Source organism: Octodon degus, unplaced genomic scaffold (genome assembly GCF_000260255.1).
Source record: "Octodon degus isolate 3935 unplaced genomic scaffold, OctDeg1.0 scaffold00122, whole genome shotgun sequence".
In the NCBI taxonomy this organism is placed as follows: domain Eukaryota; kingdom Metazoa; phylum Chordata; class Mammalia; order Rodentia; family Octodontidae; genus Octodon; species Octodon degus.
Window position 1 is genome coordinate 7,806,391 of NW_004524698.1, and position 19,466 is coordinate 7,825,856.

Sequence of the window (19,466 nt, forward strand, 5' to 3'; positions counted from 1 at the left end):
ACATGCGGGTGAGTGGATGCATGCATAAATGTGTGAATGAGTGGCTGGCTTATTGGATGGTAGATGAGTAGATGCATTGATGTGTGTGGGTAAGTGGACTGATGGATATGAGTGGGTGGATAGACAGAGGGATGGAGGAAGTAGATGAATGGATATATAGATGGGTAAGTGGATGGGTAGATGAGTGAGTGATTGAGTGGCTGCATATGGGTAGCCCATGAGCTGCTTGTGCTGATACGGAGGAAGAGTTGTTGCTCATTGTGAGCAGCAGACCTCCATGTCTCCTGCAAGTGCCCTGATGGTGGAGAGAACCAGAAGTGTGTATTTGGTACATACACAAAGGATGTCCCCACACACATCATTTCCCTTAGATGTGTCCACTGCCTTCCTCTCAGCAGTGCTCACTTCCTCCTGATGTGGCTCAGACCCCTTACAAGCCTGTTCACCTGCATTCTTCCTGCAGGTAGGCACTGGAGCGGTTTCCACCTCTTCTTACTGATGAGTCCCGTGGTCACACCTTCTGGTCAGCCTACCACCCCAGAGCAAGGCTTTTAATTTGTTGGTCCCAAAAGGAGCCTAATGGGGGGACTTGTTGGATAAAGGAGACCATGGAATGGCCCTTAAAACTTAGGTCGACTGCTCAAGTGTGACCAAGACTATGTAGGGACCATGGGGGCCAATCAGTAGTGCAGACTGCCCCCTGCCACAGCCCTCAGGCTCTAAATCTTCTGGGATAATGGGATGTTCAAATTCATGTATGGTAAGCCACAGGTGCAGGGTACTGGGTGCGAAGACTTGCTGCACAACCTGCTGTGCATGTGCACATTCTCCAAGCCTCACTTTCCTCTGTAAAAATTGCTCATGGGACAGGATCAGAGTTCCTACACTGGTGATCCTTCCTACACTGCACCCAGCCTGCTAATGTGTAGTGAAAATGGTCTACGTGATTGGCCTCACATGTAGGATATTCCATAGACAGGTCAGGATTTCCAATCTGTCTGTGTCTGTCTGTCTGTCTCTCCCCTCTCTTTCTCTCTTTTTTAGTACTAGGTACTGATGAATGTACTAGGTAGTACTAGTACTGAGTTATATCCCCAGACCTTTTTTTGCGACAGGGTCTCACTGCATTGCCCAGGCTGGGCTTGAGTATCCTTCTCCTCGCAGAGTGCTGGGGTTGACAGGTGTGCACCACCATGGATTTCTGACTTTTCTTAAAAACCGACTCTGACATGTCTGGGGCCCTGTTCCTGTCCCCAGTGAGTACTGGACAGTGCCTTCCTGGTTGTCCAGGCTCCACCTAGAGCTGCTTCAGTGGGCTTTGAGTATGTGAGTTCTGGGCTCATTGCAGTCTTGGGTACTTGCCCATGTGTGGTGATGTGGTGAATCTCCTTGTCCCCTGCTTGCAGCTTCACACAGGCCATGCTGAGCCAGCCCAAGATGGAGGGCCTGGATAACCTCACGACCTACTGCCTGGGCCTTGCACTCCTGGGTGTGGGCACCGTGTTTGTGCTTTCCAGTTTCTTCGCACTGGGGTTCACTGGAACCTTCCTAGGTAAGAAAGTCCAGAGAGGAGTGGGGCATGGTGGCCACCACGGCAATCTGTGATGTCCTTGGAGAACAAAGGAGACCCAGCCATCTCCCCATTCCATGCAGGGCACAGCAGGGTATGGAGGGACCTTGTCCCTTGTCCCTTCTCCCTTCCCATAGCCCATGGCTCTGGTTCTTTTGGGCTGGGAGTCCAGTGCTGGCCTGGTCAGATGTTGCCTCCTGCATGTGAGCTGCAGCTTCCAGGCCTTGGGAGTTTGGAGGGAAAGCAGCTGAGGGGGACATCAGCAATAGAGCTGAAGGGCAAGGGGTGCTTGGGAACAGGGACTTAAAGTGGCAGCCTGGTCCCTAAGAGATCCTGCCCCAGAGTGCAGGCTGCACCCAGGAGTTAGCATAGCTGCCAAGGTGCCCAGCAGGGGATGGAAAGTCTGTCCTCCCTTCCCTGCCAGCTCCCAGACACAAAGAGATTTGACGAGACTCCAGGCCTCACACTCCTCCAGGGCCCAGTGGAACTGGTAGAGTCTGGCCAGTTTATGCAGTGTCCCAGTGTATGGAGGGCCTGGGCTCTCAGCACGAGACTGCTCTCCAGGATTATATGCTCAGGACATACCCTGAGGGAGCACGTGACCTTTGAGTTTGGTACGCTGGATCACCTATGGTGAGTCTGTGGCGGGGCCTGCCTGGACCATGCCGCCTGCAGCACTGAGGTGTTAGTGTAGGTCGCAGCTTCTTGCTTAGGCAGAGGCTGCAGGAAGTCATCCTGGAAGAGGGGCCTGGGAAGAGCAGGGTGAAGTCCCGGAGCTGGCAGGTGCATACAGGGAGGAGGGAGGCCTGCAAAGGAGGGTGGCAGTGACCCTGGCTGCATGGGGGTGTGGTAGGGTAGGGTTGGAGGTCAGGAAGAAGCCCTGAAGGCTCATGCGGCTGAGGCTCCCTTCCCAGAGAGGTGGGAGTCATGGAAGGGGTCCCAGTAATGAACAGCAGGGACCAGTAGGGCTTGCTGGGCCATTTGGTCCTCCTTGCAGAGCTGCAAGACAAGGAATGACAGGAGGGGACTCCTCCAGGACCTGTGGGCAAGGCAAGGCTGGGCTGCCTGGGGAGGGGACATAGTACTGCCTTCTGGAAGAGCGGAGGGGCCAGCCCTTGATGGGCAGGGCGTGGGTGTGGACACGGAGGGCTGGTGCAGCTTGAATGGAGTTGAGAACAGCTCTGAGTGCTATGCTCGGCCAGGGCTGGGTCAGGCAGGTGCGGGTAGCCGCAGCCCTGGGCTGTCCTCCCAGTGGACACAGTCTAGAAGCACTCAAGGAGCCAGGAGGCTTTGGATGTAGGGCAAGGCAGTCACTTCCCTGTGAGTCAGCCTGAAGCAGGTTTCTATGCCACCGCCTCCAGGCTCCACTACCCCATTTCCTGCTTCCTTGGAAGAAAGAGCCTCTCAGGGCAGCTCCACAGGCCTTCTGGCCCCAACAATGGGCAATACATTGCCTACCATTGCCTGCCAGTGGCTTCCCAGTGACATGCTGGCTGCCCTACTTTCTGCCCAAGATGAAGCTGCATTGTCCTCAGGCATGATGGGAGACAAAGGAGGAGGGATGCCTGGGGAGAGGAGCCCAGAAGGGTGCAGCGGCGTCTTTACTGAGCAGCTACTCTTGGCCCAGCAGTGACAGTCACTGGTCAGGGGCCTCCACTAGGCCATTTGTATCTTTGATTCCACTGTTGCTTCTTCTTGCTTAGAGTGGCTGTGAGGAAAACCTGTTCCTGGGTGACAGGTGGCCAGGTGGCTAGATGACTGATGGTCCACTGTGGCAGCTCCAACAGACTGACGCCCCCTCCCCTGAGACAGGGGAGGCACGTGGTGGGCAGGCCTGGGGCCACAGCCCAGCATCCCAGGGCAGGGCTGGGCAGCTAGCCAGGGTGAAGAGAAGGGAGGGACGGGACATACTGCTTCTGGAGAGGGAGCTCACACAGGGTTCCAAAGGAAAAGGAGTGAGCAGAGGGAGAGGAACTGACCCAGGCAAGGCAGCAGCATGTGTAGAGGCATAGAGGTAGGAACAATGGGAAGGCCAGGGTGGTTGGACGCAGAGCCGGAAAAGCGGAGCAGGTGGTTGGGCTCAGCAGCTTGTGGTGGCCCTTGGACCTATGTGCTGTTCAGCTGGCTCCTTGAGGGTTAGCAGCCTCCTATAGGTCAGGGACTCTCTTGCCTGCAGCCCTACAAAAGCCCATTCCAGGGTCCTCCCTGGTTACAGATGACGAGGACAACAAATGGCCGAGTGACCTCCCCTCTGCCCTTCCCTGTCTGTAGGTGATTACTTCGGGATCCTCAAGGAGGCCAGAGTGACCACATTTCCCTTCAGCATAGTGGACAACCCCATGTACTGGGGAAGCACAGCCAACTACCTGGGCTGGGCCCTCATGTGAGTACCGGGTGCCATGCCCAACCTGATGGGCGCCACAAGGGCGGGGCTAGCCCAGAGGGCTAGGGGGGCTGAGCCTGTGAAAAGATAGTATGGTTTTTATGGGGACCTTTATTGCCCACAAGTTTCTTATCTGTGATAACAGAACCACCTCCCAGCTTTCTCTTAAAGGGCCAGAGTTGAGGCTTGAGTTTCCCAACAGGTCATAGCTATTCAGCTGTGCTCAGTACAGAGCCTTAGAAGTGGATGGTAAGGTCTGGGCTATATTTATGAGCACTGGTATTAGAACTCCATATGATTTTCATGTGTCTTGAAATATTCTTTGTTTGGATGATTTCTGAGACAAAGTATCAGTGTATAACTCAGGGTGACCTGGAACTTACTACGTAGCCCAGGCTGACCTTGAACTCTCAGTGATCCTCTGGCCTTAGCCTTCTGAGTGCTAGGTTTTCAATTTTAACTATTTAAAAATGTAAAAAGTGTTCTGCATCTGTGGGCTGGACTTCGGTGAGCCTTCAGCTGGTGCAGTATTAGGGCTGGGAAAGCCCTGGGGGTCTGCTGGTCCCATACACCAAGAAGCCCAAGGGGGCCTGGCCCACCATAGCCCCTGAGCCACCAAGTATCCTGAGGGAAACTGGTCTGTGCACTGGAGGCCAGATGCCTTCCTCTGGCAAGAGCAAGCTATTCCCCTGATTCCCCAGTGGCCCTTCCCCTAACTGCAGAGACCACTCACCATGAGTGAGCTGCTGAGGTTTGAATGACAGTGAAGTGGAGGGGGCTTAGAGTCTGGGACTTGTCCCGGCCCCACCCAATGTTCACACCAGATAGTCCCTGACCCTGCAGCTTTAGCTCTGACCATGCCTTCCACTACCTGTAGCCCAGCCACTCTTTCCTGGACCTGGCAGTGGACCCGTGAGGGGCAGACTATCTGTCCACAGAGAGCATCTCTACTTGGGACCCCCAGGATGAGTCTAAAGTGAAACACCCCTCCTCCAGCTAGGCCCTCCCTGCAGCCTCCTGGTTCCCCAACATGCCCAGCCCTTTTCTGTGTTGGTGCACATATGTGTATGTGTATGCCTGCACACACACGCACCCAGTGCCTTCCGTCTAGAGCCCTCCTATTTTGTGGGTCCTTCTGACCCCTGGGTGCCTCCTCTGTGTTCCAGGCCCCTGTGCTGGAGTCAGCAGTTGGTGGCTTATGAGCTGTGCGGGGGCAGAGCTCACAGGAGTCTCCCCTGGGGCCTGAAATGGAATGATGGAATAAAGTCGCCCTGGGCTAAGGCTGGCTAGGCCAGGGTTCTTGGAAACCTGGTTCTCTGAGGGGTGTGTGTGTGTGTGTGTGTGTGTGTGTGTGTGTGTGTGTTGGGGGAGCAGTCACTGGGAGGCCGGCTGTACAGGGGGATGGGGCCCATGGTCTGAAGGCTCATTAGAGATGAGCCATTACCCGGCAGCCCGACGCTGACTCAGCAGGGCCATGACAGCCTCCCACAGCCCACGTTTCTCAGCTGGTGGATGCGGCTTCCCACTGCCCAGCATCCAGCTGTGTGGAACTGTAATAGGCTGGGCCAGGGGTTCCTGAGGAATGTAGAGCTGGGTCCATATTCTTTCCAGGCCTCTACTTCCCAACCCTCCAGCGAAGCGGGAGCACTCTGAGATTAGTTTCCTTACCTGGGAGTAGGACCATCACCGCACACTGGGTTGTCAGGGGGACATGCTGGACCAAGGGTGACAGCAGATAGGAGTTTCAAGGAGACAGAAAGGAGAATCTCAACGTGTATACTCTTCCCCCTTGGGCTATCCTGTTATAGCCTCCTCCACACTCATGGAAGGCCTCTGGGCTAGCTTAGACCCCACAGCCTGGGGCTTCAAGATCTCTGCCCCTGGGGGAAGCAGTCACATGCTTGGTGCTCTTGGCTGAAATCTGAGAGGGGCTGGGAGGGGGTGAGCCGGACCCTGGGGGTTCTGTGGCCCTCTTCCCCGTCTTGGCTCAGGGCAAGGGAAGGACCATACTGGTGCCTGTCTTTTAAGTGCTAGAGGTCTGTTTCATTTTGCACGTGTGGAAGAAAGTCCAGTCCTTCCATGAAAGGTGGGAAAACTGAGACCTAGGGCTCTCCCAGACCACACTGCCATTGGGAGAGAGACAGACTTGCTTCCCAGGTTCCCCGGCTCCCCAGTCACAGGCTGAGGGCGTTGTTTTGCTCTTTTCTGTGGTTGATGTTTTCAGGAACAGGAAATGGATCATGGGGTCAGGTGGGCCCCTCTGTGGTGAAGGCACAGTCTCACAGTCAGCTCAGGGGCCAGGGTGCTTCTCCACAGGGAGGAGCCAAGAACAAGTGAGACCCCACGGTTCTGTCACCAGGCTTGCTGCAGGTGAGATGGCTGTCCCCTTGCATCAATCAAGGAGGGCCCCCTCTGGGCTTCCTTTCTCCAGCTGGCCCTCCCTCCAAGGTCTCTGTGTGATTAGGGCCACGCTGGGCCACACTTTTCTCCTTGAGTCCTTGCTGGGGACAGTGTGCCTCTTTAGCGAGGAAAGAGAAGTGAGTGTCATCATCAGACCCTCTTGGCTAGGACCCCTTTCTCACAGGCCAAGATACAGACGGTGAGAGCCATGTCTGCCGAGATGGAGGGCTGAGCCCCACTCTCCAGTTTCTTCGGCTGTTCCAAGTTCAAGGACAGCGAGGACAGGGAGTCTAGAACCCTGTGACCTACTTCCCTGGAGAGGCCCAAACTGAGCTTGGAAAGAGTTTAGCTTGGTCTTGCCCCTCACAGAACCTGCACAGGCCGTATCTCTCCCTGGCCACAGTGGCTCCCAGATAGCTTTCCATGTTAGCAGGGAAGCACCAGTCCTGTGGTAGGAATAGGCAGCTTGGTGCAGAGCCTGTGATGGGGGTGGCCAAGGGAACAGAGTCTCCTCTGGCCCTGGGGCCTGGCCCCTGCTGCCCACTGTGTCCCAGAGACTCCCCCTCTCTCCTGCTTGCTGATCAGGGACCAGAGGTAGCTATAGAAATAGATGGGTGCACAGTAGCTATTTCTGGAATCCTGAGGCAGATGTGCTCAGGCTCCTTGGTGTTGTCTCTAATGAGCTCTCAGTGCTCATCAGCACAGCAAGGTCAGAGACTGGTCAGCAGCAGAGAGCTCGTGACAGATACCCTGTCCAGCACTGGGCCCACAGAACACTCTGTCTGGCCTTCCTGTCATTTGGGTGGGGCTTCCAGGATGTGCCTGGAGTCTACAACGTGTAGGTGGCTGTGCAGACCTGGCTGTGACACTGCTGTCATCCTCCCAACCCCAGACCCTCAGCCAGAGCTTCCCAGGGTGGTGGCTGTGGAGACTGCCCTGTGAGCAGGGGTCAGGACTCAAGTGGCAGAACCTCCTCCCTCCTGCCCTTCCTCTTTTCTTCTCTCCTTTGTTCCCTTTTTCCTTCCCAATTTCCTCCTGAGTTCAGGTTGGGGGCTGAGATGAGGAACGCGGGAGCAGCGCCATCCTGGGCAAACCTAGAAAGGTGGTGGGCAGACCAGGAGACAGGGACCCTGGCCCTTGCTAGAAATCTGGACTCTGGAAGGGGGACAGCCAGCCTAGCCCATTCTATCCAGTGTCACCCCACCCACCCACCCATGGTGACAACAGGAAGGGCTGGGCCCCATTGACTTGGGCTTGTCTCTCCAGGCACGCCAGTCCCACAGGCCTGCTGCTGACAGTGGTGGTGGCCCTCGTCTACGTGGTGGCCATCCTGTATGAGGAGTGAGTAGGGGCTGTACTGGGGGACATCTGCGTGACAGCCAAGCTGGTTGTGCCTTTCCTCAAGAGCCTTTCCCTAAAGTCAGGCTGCTGCTGGCTGGGCCACAGTGGGTGGGCCATAGGTCAGGAGGCTCAGAGTGGGCACATCCGGGGCCTGCAAGACATGGCAGATAGGCAGGTGATGCTGGCCCCTTCTCTCTGAAGGCTTCAAGCAGCTTTGGGGGACAGTAGGGGTTGGGGGGGGTGACATCCACTCTGGGTAAGGACAATCAGTACTCATATGGGCAGGATCCGAGCAGGGCTCTGGTGCCAGGGTGGGGGTTGGCACCCCAACCAGCTACCTGAACCACCCTCCCAATCCTGCAGGCCCTTTACCGCAGAGATCTACCGTCAAAAACCCGGCAAGTCCCACCGAAGAAGATGACAGAGCTGCAGTGCCTCTGCAGGGGACCTAGCTGGCCCGGTCCATCCCAAGGACTCAGCCCCGCTCTGGGGAGAGCAGCACCGGGCCATTGCTCCTCGCTTGTGCCTGCGTGGGCCACTCCAGTGCCTTGAAAACTACTGCCTTGGGGTCCTGGACATGCTGCTGTGTGGCCACTGAGACCACTGTGCCCCGCAGGCCCACCTGTGCCCACTCACCAATAAAGGCACTCTGACCCCAGCGCCCCTTCTGTTCTTTCCATCCTTGTCCTTGTCCTCATGGAGAAGCAAGCTCAGGACTCCGGGAGGACAGAGCCAGGGCAGGGCAGGGCTTCAGTGGCAGAGCCTCTCCCACACCTCTTCCTTTTTATCTTGCTCCTCTCTTAGCACCCTTCATGGCTGGATTCCAGGGTGGCCCCCCAGTGCCAGGAGGCAACTCTACTCCAGGGCTCAAGGAAAAGGGGTCCAATCAGAAGTCAAGTGACTTAAAAAAGAAGTCCCATGACTGTCTGGGCTGTGGCCACAGTTTGACTCCCAGGAAATTTGGCATCCATGTCAGTTCCCTCAGCACCCACCCAGGACTCCGAGAACACGCTAGGCTGCCTCTTATTTAGAGTGAGCCCTTCTCCCATTCCCTCTTGGTAGACAGGATGCTGAGATCACTGAGCCAAGCTGTCGCTCACCTGTGTCCTCCTCATCCCAGGTGCCCTGCAGGCAGCCTCACGGTCTGCACCATCCCAGCCTGTGCCAGGGCAGCAACAGACCTTTGCCAGTACCGAAACCCTCTCTGGGTCTCCTTCCCTGCTCCCCAGGGGGGATGTTTGGTACCAAGAGGTATCCAAAAAGATTCAGCCCCTAGTGGCCTCTGTGTTCTGGGGCCTGCTCCCCCGTCTCCCTGTCAGGCCCAGCACCCTCCATGACTGGCTTTATTTTTAGTCCCCACTAGCTAGCCCCGCATCACACTGTGCGGGAACAGGAGGAGGAAGCCAGGACTCCCACAACTAGCAGTCCCAGCCCGGCAGGCCCAGCTCCTGCACTCTCCTGCCAACCTCGCCCCTGTGGGGGGTCACCCCAAGATGTCACCACCTGCACACTGTTCAGGACACCCTAGCCACCTCATTGCTCTTGGGATAGTCTCAGCCTGTTAACCTGCGGGGGAGCAGGCATCAGTGAGATGGAGTGCAGAGTGGTGAGAAGCCTTCTAGCCTGCGTGAGCTGCATGGCCAAGGCCCTGGCACCTGCAGCCTGGTGAGATGCTTCGATCCCCGGCCAGAGTGGGGTGCAGCTCAGTAGTGAGAGACAGTACTGTTGGCTGGAAGCAAGGTCTATGGTAAAAAGCTCCCAAGGGTGAGGGGATCGTGAAAGGAGATGTCACTCTATAGTTTCATTTTGAGGCTAATTCAAGCATCCTCATTGGGATGTTATTCATATCAAGTTACCTACTAGGCACAGACATACACGATGGCTTTCAGCTTATCCACAGGGGTGTGCAGCCATCACCACAGCCATGTAACATTTCCATCTCTTCTTGCCTCTTAGCTGTCGCTAATCTCCAGCGATAATCAGTCACCACTCTGCTTCCTGTCTCTGGCTTTGTCTTCTGGATGTTTCATGTAAATGGAATCACAGCACACTATTTGCCCTCTTGTGTCTGGTTTTTCACTTAGCATAATGTCTTTTCTTTTCAGTGCTGGAGATTGAACCCAGGGCCTTGCACACACCAGGCAGGCACGCCAGCACACCCTCAGCTCAGCACTGTCCTTGAAGGTCAATCATGTCCTATCATGCGTTAGTTCTTGTTTTAGTCTGCCTTTTGTCGCTATAATAAAATATCACAGATTAGTTTACAAATAAAGGTTTAATTGGCTAATGGCTCTGCAGGCTGAGAAGTTCAAGACTGGGTGATTAGCCCTCTGTCACCCTAACAAACTACCTGGAACAACAAAGACAAAGGCTTTACTTGGCTCGGGTTTACAGAGGTTCCTGTCCGTGGTCAGTTGGTCCTGTTGCTTTGCACCTTTGGCAACACAGTACATCGTGACCAAGGAGCATCTTACCTCATCACCAGGAAACAGAATGAAGAGGTCAGGGTCCAATAATTCTCTTCAAGGGAACACCTTTAATGACCTAAAGACCTCCCACATGGCCACACTTCTTAAAGGCTCCACCACCTCCCACTGCACCATTCTGGAGGCAAGCCTTTAACAAGTGCTTCTGGGGGACACTCAAGGTTCAAACTACAGCAGGTGGCTCTATCTGGTGAGGTCTTTCCTGCCAGCAAAGATGACGGATCCCAAGATGATGCAGCGCATGACACAGAGGAAAGACATTCTGATTTACATTCTCCTCACAAAATCACAGTCCTTCTGGACTGTAGGCCTCATTTAACCTGTGCTACCTCCCAGAGGTTCCCCCACTGAACACTTAGTCAGATCCAGTTTCCACCCTTTAATACCTCCCATGAGGGTTAAATTTCACCTAGTGTTTTGGGAGGGTCTTCAAGCCAGAGTGATATCTTTTTCCTTCTAATTGCTGAAAATATTCCATTGTATGGGTGGACTATATTTTGTTTATCCATCAGTGGATGACACTTGCCTTATTTCCACCTTTAAGTTATTATGAATACTGCTGTGAACATGTATAGTTTTTATGTGGACATGTTTCATTTCTTCTGGTTATCTGCCTAGGGCAGAATTGCTGGGCCATGTGGTAACTGATTTGACATTTGAAATAACTGCTAGACTGTTTTCTACTGTGTCTGTATCATTTTACAGTCTCATCTGAATGACTTAAAAAATCAACATCAGTGTATTTACAGTGGATCTCTTGCCTGGACATTTCTAGTCCTGTCTTTGTGGTGAATTCACTGGTACTACCATTAATTTGGGAGGATTGTTAGTCAGCTTTTCACTACTAAAACAAAATACCTGAGATGGTGAACTTACTTAAAAGAAAGGTTTATTTTAGCTCATGGTTGTAGAACTTTCAGTCTATAATTGCTTGATACTTTGGGCCTATGTATATTGTGGTTGTTGCACATGGTGGAGGAGACCTGCTTACCTCATGGTGGAGAGGAAAGGCTGTGCTCCCAGAATCCCCTCCAAGGGCATGATCCCAATGGGCCAGTTCCTCTAGCCAAGCCCCATCTCCTTTAGACTCTGTTACCCTCAACAGCACCATAGGTTTGGGCCCACACATTCAACACATGGGCCTTTGAGGGACATTCCACATGCAAACAACAGCAGGAAAAATTGGGGAAGTGGTGGTGTGGGCATGAGCCAGAAGCCGAGTAGTGAATAAATGACAATGTGGTCAGGGAGCCAGGTCTGCCCTCTGAGGGTGAAAAAGACATTAGAAGAGATGAACGCTCTTATTCCAACGAAGGGAAAGAGGAGACTTGGGCCAGAACACTGCTCTCTCCCACACCCCTTGGGTCCACACCAGCTGGAGCTGGTAACCACACTGCCTGCAGGGCTGGATTCTCCAAGTCCTCAGACTTGCCTCACAGGGTCAAGGCCTCCCAGGCCACACAAGAGCTGTTCTCTGGTTCCAGCCAGGAGACAGTCACGAGCCCAGACTTTCTTTTATTTCCAGGATCCAGAATCTGTTGTAGGGCTCAAGGGGCTGCCATCTAGTCTGATCTAATTTATCAATCTCTGCTTCTCTGCTTGCATATGCAAAGGTGATGGTGCTCGTTCCCTCTGCCAGGACCTCTGCACATACAGGACAGCCTGAGCAGGGCCACAAAACTACAACACTGGGACCCACGGGTCCACAGCCTGTGGGAGGTGGGATGGGACTTGGGCAGAGCTGGGAGCCTTAGGCAGAGCTGGCCCCTACTGGGAGGGTTTGCTGTGTTGAGAACAGAGCTTGTCACTAACAAGGAAACTGCCAGAAATTTTCTATCTCAGCTTGATGGAGGAGCCCTGTCAGAGGGGACAGAAAGCCAGCTCTGTTCAGTCTTTTCTTTTTCAGCAGATGCCAATGGACCAGCGTCATATGGCCACCAGGATTTTTTTTTTTTGGGGGGGGGCTGGCTCAGGCTGCCTTAAGGGTGGGTCTGGTAAGGCTGGTGGAGGTGGGGTTCCAACTGTAGTATCCTGAGCCTGACTGCATTTGCATGAGCAGGCGCTTAAACAGCTGAGCTAACCAGCAGGTGCTTTTATATGGCCAGGAAGCAGGATGGAGATGAATGTCAGGGTCCTCCTGACACTTGGGTCCTGTGCTCTGCATACCTATACCAGTCACTGGAAGTGTCTGCACACCTCTGTGTGGGCCCTCGCTCAGGACATCACTTTCTGTCCATTGCTTCCCTCAAACTAGCTTTCGAGAATTTCTGGATTCTCTTTACTGTATACCAGTCTTTGTGGCCAACATTTCCGGCAGTTAGGGGTGAGGGTGCCTTCCACCCTGCTCCCAGACTTCCCCACACACTCGACCACATGCTTTCAGCTCCCTCCCATTCTGAGCAGGGAAACTGCTGTACTGCAAGTAAGCAGCATTTACAGACAGGCTCTGGGCCTCCGAAATGGTTTGTAGTGCATGTCTGAAGCCTACTCAAATGGAAGGATTTGCTGCACAATGACACGTACCATTATAATGATGTAAATACACTAAGATGACTGGCAGGACGGGCATGGGAGGTGCTGGAAGCCAGGGTGTGTCTCCCTCTGTGCAGAACCAGACAGGCCGATGAGATTGTCCTTGTCTTTCAGTCCCCAGCCACAGTGTTCATGCGGATGAGTACAGGGCCTGGTCCCCAGTCCCAAAGGCAAATACTGGAAGAAAGAAAAGGAGACTAGAGTTAACAGGTGGTTCAGCTGGCCTAGGGTATAGCCAAGAAGGCCCTGTCTCCCATGTCCTGTCACCATGTTCTTTCTGAGATGGTCTAGATTTTAAAAACTCATAATACATATCCTTTTGAAAAGAAAAGAAAAAGGAGGTAAACAAGGAAAACAGAGCTAAAGTCATTCTGCCCACTCCTGTGGAAAGGAGGTCCCAGAGTCTGGTTTCACCTGGGGTGCTTTGGGCATTCAGAATGGAAGTGATGGTGAGCAGGGCTGAGTGAGTGAGCTTGCTTACTTGGGGGAGGAGTCCCAACAACCCAGCTTCATGAGGCCCAAAAGCCATGGCTATCCTGTATCTGCCACCATCCCATACCAGCTGGAAGGGGTTGGGGGAATAAAGTCAAGGCCAGCTTTGAATCTGAGTAGGAACTGATCAGGAGGAAGGCTGTGAATCTAGGCTGGGCCCTGGGCACTCCACACCTCCATGGGAAGAGGTGCGATGTATCCTTGGTCCTGCCATCTTCTGACCCTCTACTATTATCGACACCCCCGGGACTACAGCCCCAGGGAAAAAGGCTATGCCATCCTCCAGTCTTCCAATCCATAGCCAAAAGTCATCCTGACTTGGAGCCCCAGGCACTGCATGATGTTTGTGTGGGAAGCAGGCCAAACAGCCCTCAGTCTGGGAGTGACAAGTGCCCTGCTTGCACCCTGCTGGCCCCTTTCTATGGTGAGCTCCCTGCACCACTGTGCACAGCAGCGTGCATCTGATAGGAGCTAGATTCCTCACCTCATAGGGCAGACATGTTCATCCCATCATCAACAGGAGCAAGAACTAAGCTCAGTGGAAGACCCAACCTCAGCTGGCTTGTCAGGTACCTTGTTGGGAGTCAGAGCTAGGCCCAGGCTACTGACACATCTCGGATCTGGCTGCTGTGTGTTTGAGATTTCCAAAAGCAAAAATGAAGCCTGGGAAAGAAGGCAGGTGCCTTGAAGGTCGGTGCCAAGTAAAGGAAGAACTGGCATGATGTCCTTAGGGTGCCAACTGCTGTTGCTAGCTGTAGGACCCCAGCAAGTCACTTTCTTGTACCTGAGTTTTGCCATCTGTAAAATGCAGAGAATACTAATTCCTGTCCCCCAAAGGCTGCCTCAGAGAGGGTGGCATTACTTAGCACAGACCTGACAAGAATCAGCACTCCTGGGTCTGTGAGAGCTCTCGGTGTGGATGAGCCACACTCTTCTGCAGAGGTGCAGTACTTCTTGGCCCTGTCTCTGCTGGGAGGGGCAGAATGCAATGCATGGAGAACCCCTCCCTCCCTGGGCAAACAAGAGTCCACAGGCAGGCCCCCTTGGTAAACAGCTGGTTCTTACACTAGAACCCACAGATGGGTCTGTGGCGTCTGATAATGGCTCCCTGGGATTTCTCTAAATCAAACACTATTAAAGCAAGACACAAGCATAGCCTAGTCTGTCACAGCCAGAATGGTCTTTCCACCCTGGCTGGAGCATTAGTTACAGATACATACTTCTAGGCCTTTCTGCAGCATCCCACCCACTTCTGGTTACTGATCAACCCTAAGCTGCCCCCTTGCCAGAGAACTCGGGTCATTTACTACTCATTGTTATTGTTACCATCAGACCATGCCTTCCGAAAGTGCGTGGGCTTTCTACTCACAGTCACGAACCAGAGTACCGTCTCCAAGAAGGGGACGTTGAGGACCAGAGAATGTTATGCTCCCAGCCTCCCTCACCCCCACCAGTTGGTTTCGAGCCCCAGTTTCCTCCGAATGCATTGGGGAGGAAGGGGAACCCTGGCCTGACTCAAGAAGGGCGAGTCTCTGGCCTTCTGCACATCAGACTGGAAAGGGATTGGGGGCCAACCCTAAGGACTTCATGCCACAGAATATCTTTGGTTGGAAGAAGACCAGGCTGAGGCCCGAGGTGAGGGCCTTAGTTGGGGGTCAGGTTCTGCTGGGCCCCAGCTCAGAGCCCAAGGCCTATGCCGCTTGGTTCCGGACCCCACTGGCTGCCCCTAGACCCCACTCCAATCTGAGACCCGAAGGCTGTTCTGCACGCTGCAGGCGGGTCCTCTGCTGCTCCCTGGCGGCCGCAGTGGGCAGCGCGGACCTCAGTGCTGGAAGCCAGTAGTAACCCGCCTCATGCAGCCATGGCCTCCTGGAATTAAGAACTGGCCTGGGGACCGGAGGAACTGGTGTTGGGGTTTCATTTCTGAGGACTGAAAAAATATACGGTACGCCCAAGCACCCAGTAAATGCTACTACTATTATGGGTTATTGTCGTTATATTCTAGGGAAATAGGTATTTTTTAAAAAGTGTACTCGGGCGGGTGTGCTGTGGGGTGGGGATGGGGGTCTTTCCCCAAAGTTATAGAGGGTCAGACCAGCTGTGCCCAGTGTGGAGTAAGAGCGCAGGATCCGCGCTCTATACTGGACTCAGTTCGCTTCTCAAGCCCAAAGGGCACACACGGTGTAGCAGCTGGCTGAGGTCGCTGGGGGCTGGGAGGCGCGAGGGCGCCCGCGGGGCGTGACGCACCGAAGCTGGGAGGGCAGGGGGCGGGGCGGCCTCGCGGGCTGCTTATAAGAGCCGCGGCGGGGCGCGGAGAGGCAGAGCGAGCTGTCTTGACCTGAGAGCGAAGTGGAGCGGAGCCACACCTGAACCCCAGCCCGAGCAAAACCCGGCCGGAGCAGAGACCCCTGGTCTCGCCAGCGTCCCCGCTAGCTCCCCGCGCTTCTCTCGGCCGGCTTTCGCCCTCGCGGAGGGTCCGCGCCCCCTGCCCAATGAAACTGGCAGCGATGATCAAGAAGATGTGTCCAAGCGACTCGGAGCTGAGTATCCCGGCCAAGAACTGTTACCGCATGGTCATCCTCGGCTCGTCCAAGGTGGGCAAGACGGCCATCGTTTCGCGCTTCCTCACAGGCCGCTTCGAGGAAACCTACACGCCCACCATCGAGGACTTCCACCGCAAGTTCTACTCCATCCGCGGTGAGGTCTACCAGCTGGACATTCTCGACACGTCCGGCAACCACCCGTTCCCTGCCATGCGGCGCCTCTCCATTCTCACAGGTAAGCGGAGAGCCCGATTGGGCAGGCGGCGGGGGAGCAGGGGAGTGACGACTCTCAGTTTAAGGGTGTCCGGCAAGGGCTGGGCTGGCAGCGCGGTCCTTGGGTCTGGCTGCCCCGTGTTGGGTTTTGCGCTTGGAAAGGTCAGTGCCTCGCGCGACTGCACAAGCCTCTTTGGCACTTCCTTCACCGTTTTTTCCTCTGTTACTCTACAGGAGACGTTTTCATCTTGGTGTTCAGCCTGGACAACCGCGACTCTTTTGAGGAGGTGCAAAGACTCAAGCAGCAGATCCTGGACACCAAATCTTGCCTCAAGAATAAAACCAAGGAGAATGCGGACGTGCCCTTGGTCATCTGCGGTAACAAAGGGGACCGAGACTTCTACCGGGAGGTGGAGCAGCGTGAGATTGACCAACTGGTGGGTGACGACCCCCAGCGCTGCGCCTACTTTGAAATTTCAGCCAAGAAGAACAGCAGCCTGGACCAGATGTTTCGCGCGCTCTTTGCCATGGCCAAGCTGCCCAGCGAGATGAGTCCGGACTTGCACCGAAAGGTGTCCGTTCAGTACTGCGACGTGCTGCACAAGAAGGCGCTGCGCAACAAGAAGCTGTTGCGGGCGGGCAGCGGCGGCGGTAGCGACCCTGGCGACGCCTTTGGCATTGTGGCCCCCTTTGCACGCAGGCCCAGCGTGCACAGCGACCTCATGTATATCCGTGAGAAGGCCAGCGGTGGCAGCCAGGCCAAAGACAAGGAGCGCTGCGTCATCAGCTAGGAGCCCCCGGCCCGCCAGCGAAGCAACCCGAGGACCTTTTTTTGTTTAAAAATAAAAATCAACTCCCGGACAACCACGTGCTCTCTGGACCTCCAGGGTGCGCGTTGTGGTCTCTTCCCTCCCCAGACCAGGCCTGTGCTTTGGGAAGGCGCCACTTAAGAAGGGACAGTCATCTGTTCTGGAAGCAAAGAACGGGAGAAGACTGGGACTCTCCCACATTTGACCCTCCCCCACTGGTGCCCTTACCCCCACCGCTGGGGGGACAGGGTGCAGCAGAGGGGAACCTGTCTTTCTCAGAGACCTGAGAATGGGAGTGGGGAGAGGGAGTGAAGTTCATCTGCCACTGTCAGGCTTCACTTAACTATCCTGCCCCTCTGCTTCGGAAGGGGTCAGGAACAATGGGGCATTATCTCATCTGTGATACCACGTTGCCAAGAGGCAGGGCCAGCCTCTGCCCTCCAGAAACTGAGGAGGGAGTGGGTCAAATCAGAGCCAAATGGCTTGTTTACATGTGTGTGTGTGTGTGTGTGTGAAGTTGCACAAGGAAAAAACACAAAACTTGCACTTTAACAGTAGTTCCGGTGTCAACATGGACATGAACAAATTCTCCAGGCATTTATACTGTGTGAAGTCTTTAAAGTTATTATTGTTGTTTTGATATAAAATAAAATTATTTAAAATGAATGTACTGTGCTATCTTTGCTTTTAGATAGGGCCCTTGGGAAAGGGGACCCGCTTCTGAGGCACTGGCGCTTATCTTCAGAATTAAAAAATAACCCTGCCTTTCTGAAAATAGCTTCTGACTTCTTAGAAGGGCTCCAAAGTAGCTCCATATGACTGGACTAATACAAAATCTGGAGAAAGAAAAGTTCAGGGTCCTCCCCAATCAACCCTGCCATTTGCCTGCTTAGTCTTTAGGTCTGGTCACTGAAGGCGTGGATTCCTGAGAACCTTCTTACTCTTGTTCCAGCCTATCTCTAGATTTGGGGCATACCTGGGGTACGTACAGGTTGTCAAGCTCAAATCTCAAGATTGTTGGGCATGTTACATGGTCCCAGATGTTACACATAGGAAATGGAACCCAAGAAGAGCAGGCTGGTGCTGGACCCTTGTCCCCTTGCTCCAGGATTGCCACATTACTGGAGACAGTTAAAGTCCCACGCCTTTGGGCTCCCTCCAGTTTCTAGAAGCTGCCCGTTTGGAACCAATGGGCTCCTGTGCCTTGAGTCATTTTTGGTGGTTAGGGGCACCTACCTGTTCGTGACTTGTGACCCAATTCTCCCTGCAACCCCAACTGCAAAGCTGAAGCCAGCATCTGCCAAACTTTTAATTCATCACTTGAGAAATACAGAGAAGGCCCCTCTGCATGGGTTACTGTGAGGCTTAAGTGTAGTGTTTCAAAAGTACTTAGCACAAGTGTCTGTTGCCCACAGATTTGGGGGCTGGAGAGGGTGCTCAGCCCTTCAAGGGACACTCAACAATGTCCCAGCAAAGGATTTTACCTTGCTCTAGAGAGAGCTGCTCAGCCAGGACTGGTCCTCAAACCACCAAAAGGCACCTACCCCTACAAGAAGGGGTGGCCCCAGGCCGCTGCCAGGCAGACACTGCCACAAGTCATGGAATCCAGGGGAGGAGCTGGTCCATGTTACACTGGTTTAACTGGTGAGGTGCTGGGGGGAGGGAGGGAAGACACAAGAGTCTTCCAGTTTCAATCTGTGTCTAAGCCACTGGAACAGTTTCAACCATCAAGAACATCCACTCTGAATTCCTCATAAAACCCAATATTCCCTGGGTTTGGGCCCTAGCATGACAAAAACAGACCATGCTGTCTTGAGAGCACAATGTAAGTTCTTTTAATTATACATATGAAAAATGTCTCAAGTCAAAAATGGAATGCAAGGGGCCAGGGAGATGGCTCAGTAGAGTAAATGCTTCCCTGGCAAGCACAAGGGCCTGAGTTCAATCCCCGGTTCTGCAAAAAAAAAAAAAAGTGAAACACAGAACAGTTTGTTTTCCTCTGAGGAGACATCCTTCATTCCAGCCTCTTAGACTCTAAAGATCTGTATTTATTTATTTATTATTTGTTTATTTATTGAGACAGGGTCTTGCTACTAGGTAGTCCAGGCTGGTCTTGAACTCATCAATCCTTCTGCATTAGTCTCCTGAGTACTGGAATTACAGGCCTGTGCCACCGTACCCAGCTATTGTCTGAAATTTTTCTGTTTTGTTATTTGGACCCTTGTCCCCTTGCTCCAGGATTGCCACATTACTGGAGACAGTTAAAGTCCCACGCCTTTGGGCTCCCTCCAGTTTCTAGAAGCTGCTCCTGTTTGGATCCAATGGGCTCCTGTGCCTTGAGTCATTTTTGGTGGTTAGGGGCACCTGTTCGTGACTTGTGACCCAATTCTCCCTGCAACCCCAACTGCAAAGCTGAAGCCAGCATCTGCCAAACTTTTAATTCATCACTTGAGAAATACAGAGAAGGCCCCTCTGCATGGGTTACTGTGAGGCCCTTAAACAGGCCCACTCACTACTGTGAAATTTCAACAAAATAACTGATTCAGTTAAGTATCAATCTCTAGGTACAACTAGTTTAACAAGTGATCTTCCACTTCAACTCAGAGCCTGCTTTTCAGGCTGCTGAAAACTAGTATCTTCCCTCACACAGCTGTGGGATCCCAAAATGGCAACCCTCCCCTGATAGATGGCCACAGG

General features: G+C 53.7%; 2 protein-coding genes across 4 annotated transcripts in view; both read left to right on the forward strand.

The window, feature by feature from the left end:
* Nucleotides 1-9,718, forward strand: part of Pemt (phosphatidylethanolamine N-methyltransferase) — an 82,144-nt gene extending 72,426 nt beyond the window's left edge. For 2 of the 3 annotated variants that reach the window (XM_023700116.1, XM_023700117.1), the window contains exons 4-7: nucleotides 1,407-1,552; nucleotides 3,842-3,953; nucleotides 7,620-7,694; nucleotides 8,058-9,718. In XM_023700116.1, the coding sequence (XP_023555884.1) occupies nucleotides 1,407-1,552; nucleotides 3,842-3,953; nucleotides 7,620-7,694; nucleotides 8,058-8,115 (391 nt within the window). In that variant the 3' untranslated portion in view covers nucleotides 8,116-9,718. The remainder of the gene's footprint in view (nucleotides 1-1,406; nucleotides 1,553-3,841; nucleotides 3,954-7,619; nucleotides 7,695-8,057) is intronic. The other variant, XM_004640336.2, reaches the window with a different exon arrangement.
* A 5,812-nt stretch (nucleotides 9,719-15,530) lies between these two features.
* Rasd1 (ras related dexamethasone induced 1) lies at nucleotides 15,531-17,435 on the forward strand. The gene is made up of 2 exons (XM_004640304.2): nucleotides 15,531-15,982; nucleotides 16,195-17,435. The coding sequence occupies exons 1-2, from the start codon at nucleotides 15,697-15,699 to the stop codon at nucleotides 16,749-16,751; spliced, it is 843 nt and encodes a 280-aa protein (XP_004640361.1). The 5' UTR covers nucleotides 15,531-15,696; the 3' UTR covers nucleotides 16,752-17,435.
* Nucleotides 17,436-19,466: the final 2,031 nt, after the last annotated feature.

Bases quoted from the DNA above. Each gene is read 5' to 3' on its own strand.
- Rasd1 (XM_004640304.2), top strand. From the start codon at position 15,697: ATGAAACTGGCAGCGATGATCAAGAAGATGTGTCCAAGCGACTCGGAG. The intron at 15,983-16,194 runs GTAAGCGGAGAG...GTTACTCTACAG, and splicing joins GCGCCTCTCCATTCTCACAG to GAGACGTTTTCATCTTGGTG.